At 38.9% G+C, this 11,206-nt stretch overlaps 1 protein-coding gene across 1 annotated transcript; it reads left to right on the top strand.

Annotated features, from left to right (window-relative positions):
- The first annotated feature begins 9,627 nt into the window (after positions 1–9,627).
- Positions 9,628–10,736, top strand: LOC142163860 (uncharacterized). Its single transcript, XM_075221006.1, has 2 exons — positions 9,628–9,653; positions 10,169–10,736. The coding sequence occupies exons 1-2, from the start codon at positions 9,628–9,630 to the stop codon at positions 10,734–10,736; spliced, it is 594 nt and encodes a 197-aa protein (XP_075077107.1).
- The last annotated feature ends 470 nt before the right edge of the window (positions 10,737–11,206 follow it).

The following is an 11,206-nucleotide window of genomic DNA, read 5'->3' as shown; positions in this document are numbered from 1 at the left end:
GATGGTTCTTACGAGTGGGAAAGTAGTTGGGAATGTAGATGCACAGTGGAAAGAAGTTAGAGACATGAGGGTGCAAAACAAAGGCAATGAATCTGTTGCATATGAACAAAATGGGAAGGAGATTGTTCCTGTAGATAAAAATGCAGGGCAAGAGGTTCAAGCAGCTAATAAGTTTGATGTACTAGAGGTGGAAGATGATGAGATTAATGAGAACAACCAATTGGCATTAGTGGAGGACAACTCTGTCCAAAAAAGTCCTAATCCTGAAGAAACTGGGAGACTGAATCCAGCAGCTAATGTGTTCACACCTAAGTCACCTAGGATTGATTCTTCGAAAGTAGGGGATAATCCTAATGGGAGGGGGACTGTTATTTCTGATGGAGTTCAAAGAGAGTCAACAACTCAATGGGTTAATAGAACTTTTGTTGGCAATATTGCAACCAACCAGTCCTGCCAGGAAATTCCTTCTCAATCCATTGATACAAATGTAGAAGTTGGTGCTGTTAAGGAGAATGATCGATTATAACTAGGGAAACTGTGAAGTGATCAAGTTGAAGAAGCTTAAGATGAAGGAGAATTGCATGAAGGTGTTAGTGGTGAGGATGAATCAATAGATGATGAAGGAGGAGATGAGGTACAAAGTGTAAATGGAGACAAAAACAAGGAGGATCTGAATTCAATGGGCAATCTTATTGACCAAGGGGAGAATGCTAATCTGAGAGTTTTATCGAAGGAACCAAAAGTCCATGCAGTGGAGATTGCTGACACTAGCAACTGTCTGCACACAACTTTAGTAATTCACAATGTGGATCACAGTGGAATGGAGGACCCCAATGTACTTGGAGGACCTGGAATGCAGAATACAGAGGTGAGTAATACAGCTCTTACTAAAGATTTGAACAAGCAGTTGGTGGAAAATAACCCCACTATACAAGATGCAGGGCTGGTAATCAAATTGATAATCCTGTGATTGAACCTGGTGGAAATATAGTGGAGAACAGTAGCAGGAATATGATTACTAAACCTATAAGAAATCAAATGATTCCTCAACGGGAAGCCAAGGGTGGTGAAGATAGTCCAATCGGGAGAGGAAAAGATCTTGATAAAGAATTGACTGCTCAAAATTTTATGAAAGTAGCAAGAAAAGGTGACCTTTAACCTAGGCAGATTGATAAGGTAAAGTCAACTGGCAGAGGTAGAAAGAACCAGCCAAAGGATAATCCTAGTTCACTTCTAGGTGGGGTTCAAACGAGAAGTACCGTAACTACATCCCATGTTTAAAGATAAATGCTTTAATATGGAATATTAGGTCAATAAAAACAAAAAAAGCCTTTGAAAGGCTATTCAATATGTACAAGAAACACAAGTTTCAAGTTATAGGTTTGATGGAGCCAATGCAGCAGAGGAAAAAACTGGAAAGCTATAGAAGAAAATTGGGAATCTTACAAGCTTTTGTTAATATTTCAACTAAGATATGGGCATTTGTAGATGAAAATCGTGAAGTTGAGGTGATTATTGATATGCAACAGCAGCTAACACTAAAGATTAGAAACATAGATACCTATAGATCATTTATGGTGACATTTGCATATGCAAATATGATGCAATTGAGAGAATCGAACTCCGGGGCTCACTGTATGCATTAGCTAGGGATATGTGTATGCCTTGGCTCATAGGGGGAGATTTTAATATTATTTGGCACCAGGAAGAAAAGTTTTGTGGACTACCTGTGTCATTGAATGAAGTCGATAATTTTAGGCACTGTATGAACACTTGCAATGTCACTGATCTTAGTTTCAAGGGGAGTATTTATACTTGGTGGAATGGGAGAGCTGAGGAAGACTGTATATTCAAAAGGTTGGACAGATGCTTTGCTAATTTAGAGTTTCAGCAACTATGGCCTGCTTTAGAGATTACACACCTATCTAAGATAGGATCTGGCCACAACCCTATGTTGATGTCTTGTAATCCTAACTCTACACCGATCAAGAAGGCTTTCAGATTCTTGCACTTCTGGATCAAACATCCAACCTTTAAAGATGTTGTTAAAGAGAACTAGCAAACAGACTTTGAGGCTAATTCATTCATTTTGTTTAACCATAAGTTGAAGAAGCTAAGGAAGGCTCTATCAATCTGGAGCAAAGCTACATATGGGGATATTTTACCAAAGATTGCAAGCTTGGAGGAGGTGGTGTTAATTTATGAAGCACAGTTTGAACAAAATCCTATGCAACTGAATCGTGAGAGGCTGCAAAAAGTTCAAGCAGAATTGATCAAATATCTAGCACTAGAGAAGTAATTTTGGCAACAAAAATCTGGAATGAATTTGTTCTAGGATGGTGATCGTAATACCAAGTTCTTTCATGCACAGGTGAGTGGAAAAAGGAGAAGATTGCAACTTGGTATAATTCAAAACACTGATGGACAGTGGCTTAAAGGAAATGAGCAAATGGGTGGGGAGACAGTCAAGTTCTTCGAGAATCAGTTCAAGGAGGAAAATACACCTACAGATTTTAGGATCATTGATCATATTCCTTCTATGGTGACTCAAGATCAGAACCAAGAATTAGTGAAGCAACCTACGAGAGAGGAGGTTAAGCAGGATGTTTTTGGACTAAATGGTGAAATTGTAGGAGGACCTGATGATTTTTCTGGCAGCTTCTTTCACTCAAGCTGGGACATAATTGGAGATGATATAGTTGACATGGTGAAGGCATTTTTCAATGGCCAAGCATTTCCTAAATCTGTGACTCACACAAATTTGGTATTATTTCCAAAGAAGAAGGAAGTCAATACATTTTCAGACATGAGACCAATAAGCCTCAGCAATTTCATCAACAAAATATTCTCCAGAGTTATTCATGAAAGGTTAGTAGGCTATCTTCCTAATCTTATCTTAGATGAATAAGCTGGCTTCGTAAAAAGATGGAGTATTGTGGAGAATGTATTGTTGACATAGGAGATAATTACAGATATTAGACTGAGAACGAGAGCAGGGCCAAATGTAGTGATAAAGCTCGATATGACAAAATCATATGACAAGTTATCTTAGTTATTTTTGACTAAAGTATTGAGAAAAATGGGATTTGGTAAGAGATTTATTAGCATTGTGTATGGGATCATATCGAACAACTGGTATTTTGTGCTATTGAATGGACAACCTTATGGTTTCTTCAAATCAATAAGAGGGGTGAAGCAAGGAGATCCTCTATCTCCTACTTTATTCGTATTAGCAGTTGAAGCATTGTCGAGAGGATTAAATGCACTGCACAGGAATTTATATTTTTGTGATTTTGGTTTACCAAAGTGGAGTCCTAAGATAAACCATTTAGCATATGAAGACGATACTATTATTTTCTCATTTTCAGATGCAACTTCATTACAATTAGTGACGGAACTTCTAACTGCATATGAAAAAACATCGGGGCAGTTGATCAACAAGTCTAAGTCTGCCATTTATATGCACCATTCTACTAGTTCATGGGTGGTGAACAAAGTAGAAAGGATCGCTGATATATCCAAATAAGACTTCCCTTTTACCTATCTTGGATGTCCAATCTTCTATGCTAGGAGAAGGATGGACTACTATCAAGGTCTTATCAGTAAAGTAATGGACAAATTACAAGTATGGAAGGGCAAGCTATTATCCATTGGAGACAAGGCTGTTCTCATCTCACATGTCCTCCAAAGTATGCTAATTCATCTCCTCTCAGTTGTCAATCCTCCACCCTATGTGATAAATAGATTACACAAGATTTTTGCCCAGCTTTTTTGGTGTAATATGGTGGGAAATAAAAGTAGGCATTAGGCATCCTGGGATACTTTGTGCATGCCTTGTGAGGAAGGAGGTGTGGGGTTTCGATCATTGCATAAACGCATTTTTTTGTAAGTTGTGGTGGAATTTCAGAACCAAACCTAGCCTATGGAGCTCATTTATGAGTCATAAATATTACAAGAAGCTTAATCCGATGATAGTTCCTGGGAGGGATGGGTCACATGTTTGGAGGAAAATACTTGACAATCGAGATCTTATAGAGCATCAAATTCTGTGGAATCCAAAAATGGGGTCATCATTGTTTTGGTTTGAGAACTGGACATGATTGGGTGCTCTTTATTTTGTTACCCCCCTCCCCCCCAGATTTTGTTTGTGATGAATCAATTCATAACATCTATGATGTAGTACTGGATGGGCAATGGGATGAGGAGAGGATCAGAGAAATATTGCCTGGGGATTTAGCAGATCACATATTGGAAAAAATCAAACCACTTGTGCTTCATGATGTACTTGATAAACCTTCGTAGATGCTTGAAACAAGAGGGGAGTTTAGTGTCAAATCAGCCTGGGAATACCTGAGGAAAAGGAAACAACCTTGCAATGCATATAGGATGATTTATTTTTAGTAAATCCACTAGGCAATGTGCCTAGGGCTAGTTTTTATATTTATAAGCAAAAAATAAAATGTCACATAGTCTTACAGTATTTAAAAAAATAAGCCTTGAAATTACATTTTCCCTATTACCAAAGTTAAGTAATGCACCTAACTTTGGTAGCACATATATCACTGTGAAGTAAGTGCTCATAAAAAACTAGCCATTGGAAATTCACGTCAAATTACGCAGCCTTGTAGCATTGTTCATTAATCCTCAATCTTTTAATCTCATTTGCCAGTCATTCAAAATGATTTCTTTGCTGTTGGGAGTGTGTGCATATTCCTGGGCCAACGTTCAATCATTCCAAGTTATACGCATAGGCAGAAACATTGAGTATCCACGTTGATCCAGTAATTTTGATCATGTAGCTTGCTACCATGAATGCGCGTGAATTCCTTGGTTGTAGTGTGTTTCCTAAAGTAGCTAAGCGTGCATTGTTTCCTGCCATGCTCTCGTTCCCAAACCAGCCAGTGCCATTGTGCATATTTATTATCCAGTATTCTTCCCATTATTCCATAAAAGTGTTTCATGATATGTGTGTTCCTCCATGTATATAATATTCAAATCTGATTGAGGGGCTTTTTGTTCCTTTGCATTCTTCTTGAAATGAGTAGTTGATGTTCCTTTGAATTCAATGATCTCAGCTTGGGGATTGAAAACATACCTGCCTTTTCCTCTGCTTGCGTTGAAAGAGCAATTTTATAATACTACTCCATTCTCCTAGTGCATTCCATGCTTGTGCCTATTATTCCTTGATCAAACAATCACTAGCTCCCAGTATGTCCTCCAGTTCACCTGGTGTTTCTTCCTTTGGGTGTTCAAAGGTCCCGTCTTTTGAGAAGGTGCTCTGCCCAGAAAAGTTCTAGTGCAGTTTGTTTACATTCATTTTTGCGTGACCTCCCTCTACTATCTCTTGAAACATGTAACGCCCCAACCTCGGGAAGCGCGACCGACGTTCAACCGAGTGAACCCGGTCGAGCAAGTCTATTAAACCTTTTCTACCCGACTCATTCATAATCCAAGAAGGGATCGCATCATCATTTGTAAAAGAGGGGAGAGATCAGTTATATAAATATTTAAACATTGCTAGTTCATTTTTCCTTATATATATTATGCCATAGTTGAGTTCCCAAAATACAACTCGATCCAACGACCACCCCAACATACATACATAACCCACATAAACGTCTACGGAGCCTCTAAGAGTACAAAAGTGCAACATGATAATGCCGGCAACAAGGCCCTGGCTATACCTCAAAATATGAAAACTTATACAAAAGAAGGACTACATGACCCCCGGGAGAAATGGGGCTCACCAAGACTGTTGTGAGGAGAGAAAGAGAGCACCACTATCTGCGATCGGTACTATCTGCGATGGAACCACTTACATCCATTCAAAGATGTAGCGCCCCGACAAAAGGGACGTTAGTACTGTCGAATAGTACTAGTATGTAAGGCAAACATCAATCTTAGTAGAATGAACAGTGAAACAAAGAGAAGGCAGTCATAATAATCAATAAGAGCTTCATAGAAATACAAAGAAAACACCAAGTAAGGGTCACATAGTTTCCAATTCAATCTTTCCATCTTTTTAGATTAATAATCTTTAGTGCCAAAGTCACAACTCACAATGCCACAGTGTTTTTACATGGAGTCCGGTCTCGGCCCGACAGGCTAAGCCATCTCAAGTGAGACATATCCATATCCACAATGTAAATTAATAATTCTAACACAAATGCCACCATGTGTACAACATGGCGTCCGATCTCGGACCGATCGGCTAAGCCATCTCACTTGAGACATAACCTCTTTCAATTGTTCACTCAATTCACATTTCTTTCCCATCTTTCATTACATGGCACAAACAGCCTCATTTATTAAGTAGTTCTTGGCACTTGGGAACATTTTACAATTCGAGTCCTTCCCTTTTTTTATCCGTTCAAATAACATCATCATTCATGTCGATAAGTATCATCACATAAGGCATTACACACATAAGGGAAGGAGCTTGGAAACAACATAATTATGTTCTCAAATAGCATGATGACATGGTAACCATCTAAAACAATTAGGGAACATGAATATTTCAATCCAACACACTAAGGCAAACAATTCTAGTATGATCAAGTTAGAACTTACACCCATTATTCGGACACCATGAGTTCGATTCTAGGAAGAAGAGAGTTAGCCATACATACCTCAATTGCGCTTCTTTAGACTCTACAATTATCCAGACCCCTTAGCAACCTCAATCTATTTTAGCAATATACAAATTGAACCCAAAATTAGGAAAACATTCATGGTTCTAGCTCACTTTCCCCCCCACTCTTTATCATACATGCATGCAAGATAAACCACCCTTATACCCATGAAGTATCACACTAGTACCCCATTATAGCTATGTTTGAAATTAAGAGCTAGGGTGATGAAGTCTTACCCTTTTGGATGAATAATTTGGTGCTCTACTTGAATATTTCCAAAGCTTTAAGTGATGATTGAAGATCAATTTGATGAAAAATTAGGCCCTCCCTCTTGAACCCTCTTTCTCTCACTCTAGAAATATCAGAAAAATGAGCTCAAAATAGACCTAAGGGGTATTTTAACGGAATGGGGGTCGAGTTTTAAATTAAGAAAAATGGTGCCCCGACACAGGCGGTCGCATAATCGACCGCAAAACTGACCTCAAATTGGCCAAACTTACTACTTCACTCTGTGGCCATTATGGGTCCGCAGAGTGATTATGCGGCCGCATAATGGGCCACAAAAATGCTTTCTTCTGCAAAACATTTTCCTCTGAGTCCGTAGGGTACTGTTTAGTCCAAAAAGTCTACTATAGTAATGCAGGAATCTATCTTGGCACTACGAAACCCCGAGTTTTTGGTTAAAATTTTTACGGGTCCTCACAAAACCTTTGCATGAATTCCATCCTGGGTTGTCCTACTAGCGTGCTGCATCAAGGTTTTAGCCCATTTTGTATCCAATGTGCCTGAAATGTTTCGCCAAAAGAGCCATATCGAATGTATTGTCTAGAAGTGTTCTACTACACGATTTTTTCATCCAATTTCGTGTGCTTTCCTTTTAAGTCGTTTTGAGACCTTTGTATGATGTGGCTTCTGAAATGTTATATTAGGATGTTGCACTGAGATTTTATTCCACAATGCATCCATTTTGCCCAGAAATCTTCGCCAAAACCAATGCCTTGAATGGCCTATCCTTAGCCTTTTCCAGTTATCTTTCCTTCCCATGCTTGTGCTTGCCATCACTACTCCTTCAAAGGAATGAGCACTTAGTGCTAATATCACCCATAGAATTCATAGTAAATGGCAAGGCATGAGTACAATACGTTTCCTGCAAAAAAGAAAACAAGGTTAGTAGAAACAATGATCACCATATTCTCTTCCCTAAGGATTTGAATATGATGATCCAGTAATGGCTCCAATACCCTACTAGCCCTTTCTTCCTTCCTCCTTAATTCTTCACCACATTCACCCTCAAGTAGGGACATTGTGATTTATCACCATTAACTATCCTTCTTTCTTGTACATCCAACTCCCAGAATCCATGACACTCAAAACTGCCCACATCCAGAGCATAGTTGGCAAGATGATCAACTAGTTTGTTCCCCTCCCTATAAATGTGTGACACCTTATTATTACACCCATCCAGCAGCCTCTTAATCTCCTCCACATGATCCACAATACACCAAGGTGGCTTCCATGTACCATCTACTATATTTTTATGCAGTATTGAATCAGTTAAGAGCCACACCTGATGATACTGTTTCAACATGTCGTACCTCAATGCTTCCAATATTGCCAAAGTTTCTGCCTCTGTATTTGTAACCTCATTAACTCCCTACCTGTAGCATATATCACATCTCCATACTCATCCCTTAGACAGAATCCTATAGCACTCCTTCCAGAATTTTCTTTAGATGCTCCATCAGTATTAATTTTGATCCACCCTTCCATAGGAAATTCCCAAATCACTTTCTCATATTTCAAGCGTGAGGTATAGTTTTCCATCATGGTGATCAACTCCTGCCACTTATGAGGTATATTATGAAGCCCTGGCTTTCTTACATAAACAAGGAGCTTGTAGAGTGGATGAGACTTGGTAAATTACTCTACTAATTGTAACTGCCTCCCCATACTTTAAACTATTCATTCTCTTCCATAACTCCCAAACAATACATGAAGGCAATGCTTGCATAATAGACTTCAATCTATGACAAACCTGGGCAGTCCAACATTTAGTGATTGCTTGGTGCATTGTCAGTCCTTCCATAGCTATACCTGCCCTCGATAGAAAGTACTTCCACACACATTTAGTAGCATCAGACGTGAAGAACAAATATTGCAGAGTTTCTTCCCTAGGTTGAGCATGGCACCAATATTTTGACGGCATGAGGTATCCCAGTCTTCTCATGAAATCATCCAAAGGTAATTTTGCTTTCCACACCTTCCACATGAAGAATGAGATGTTAAATGGTAAGCCTTTCACCCACATCATATTATATGCCATTCTTGGTTCTTCTCTCCTTCTCAAATAATCCTAGGCAGTTTTAACACTAAACTGCCCTCTAGTTTCCAGCATCCAATATGGCACGTCTAATGCTTCTTGCATAGCAGGAGGCTTCAACTTCTCGAGAATATGAACTGTATATTCCTCGGGAAGAATTTCCAGCAATCTATCCACATTCCATGTACCTTCCTCCACCACACCATATACATTATGAACTGTTTCATCTATCCATAACTCTTGAGGAACAAGGAAGTATAAAGCTCCTAATCCCGTCCAATTATCAAACTAAAAAAGAGAAGATCCCATCTTTGGATGCCAAGTAATTTAATGTTTAATTAAGTCTCTGCATGCCAACATTTTCCTCTATATATGTGACCCTTTCCTCCATGGAACATCAACTGCATTAAGTTTCTTGTAATATTTTTGGCTCATAAATGAACTCTAAAGAGTTGGTTTTGTTCAAAACTTCCACCACAATTTGCAAAATAGAGCTTTAGATACATCATGTAAGGATCTAAATCCAATTCCACCCTCTTCACATGGCATGCATAAGGTTTTCCAAGATGCCCAATACCGACTACTACCACCAATAGAACTACTCCAGAAGAATTGTACAAACATCTTATGCAATTTATTTATAACATAGTTGGGAGGATTAACAGCTGAAAGAAGATGTATGGGCATGCTTTGAAGGACATGTGAGATCAACACTGTTCTGCCACCTATAGATAATAATTTACCATTCCATGCTTGTAATTTATCCAATACCTTAGTCATCAATCCTTGGATAAAGGGATTACCTTTTAAAATATTATTTTTTATGTGGAAGGTTTGGAGAAATAAACTGCCACTTGATGATTTTCTTTAGGAGAATAGGATATTTGAAGGTATCTAGGTGTTGGTGTTGTGTTAATCCAAGGGAGGAAACTACATAACATGTTTTCTTCACTTCATATGCTGCTGTGAGAGTATGGTCGTACTTCTTAAATAATGCAGGTATATCAATAGAAAGGATCACATTGCATCAGGCTGTGATCAAATGTTGGACTGCTAGAGTAATACCTCAACTGCAACCTATAATGCAAGCATTGCCATCCATAATTATTTGGGAACTTTGGAAAAGAAGAAACAACTACAAGCCTGGGGATACGGTCATTGTAAATAGAGTGATCTACTAGATTTCATCCACTACTCAATCACTTATCAAATACAGGAAACCTGCCCTTCAGCAAGTCCATCACAAATGGCAAGACCAGATTGAGCTGCTGGAGAAATACACACTAACGTTACAGATTACTAAGGTTATATGGGAGTATCCAAGCCCAGGGTGGGTGAAGGTCAACACATATGGGGCTTCTAGGGGCAATCTTGGGAGAAGTGATATTGGCTTTGTGCTGAGAAATGAGGGGACCAATACAGAAGCAGAAGAAAAGGCAGTTTTGGAGGCTATGAGGTACTGTGTAGAACATGACTACATTCTTATTGAGTTGCACATAGATTCAATATTGATAAAAAATGTTGTGAATGGAGAGTGGTCTATCCCTTGGTGTGTGGCTGAATATGTGGAGGAAATTAAGGAACTCATAGCACGATGCAATGTAACTGTGGCTCATACACTAAGGGAGAGAAATAGTTTGGCTGACCATCTAGCTAACTATGCATTAGAGTTTGGATCTATTGAGGCACACTGTTTTTGGGAGCTAGATATACAGGGGAGGAGGATAGTGAATAATGACAAACTACAATGCCCTTATCTAAGAATAAGAGTTGCAAGAAATTAGGAGGAGAGGAGATAACAAGGTGGAGTAACAGGCTGGAAGCAACTGGAGTAAAATCACTTGAATATCATACTCAAATCCTAGAGGAGGAGACTATATTGGACTGCTTTTTTTCTAATGAAATAGGGGTGATGAAGCTGGGAATCAATATGAGAAGAGGAGGTCATATGGAATGTTGTGATTGAATCCTTAGGGAGGAGGTCATAGTACACTATTTCTTGACTAACATCGTATTCTTTTTTGCAGGAAACATCACTGTCACCAAGTGATTAAACTTTTATGGGTGGTATTAGCACTATGTGCTCATTCCCAGGAAGGGATGTCACTGGTGAGCATAAACATGGAAGCATGAAGGATCTCCGGTACACAAGGTAGTGAAGATGTTAAGTGGACCTTCAGTCATCGAAGGATTGCCATCACCACTTACTACCCTACTGTGTCAATTCATAAATTAATTAGTACCTATCATTCGA

This window comes from Nicotiana tabacum, chromosome 9, assembly GCF_000715075.1.
Source record: "Nicotiana tabacum cultivar K326 chromosome 9, ASM71507v2, whole genome shotgun sequence".
Classification (NCBI taxonomy): Eukaryota; Viridiplantae; Streptophyta; class Magnoliopsida; order Solanales; family Solanaceae; genus Nicotiana; species Nicotiana tabacum.
Note: the sequence above shows the minus strand (reverse complement) of the source record. Positions and strands in the feature narration are given on the sequence as shown.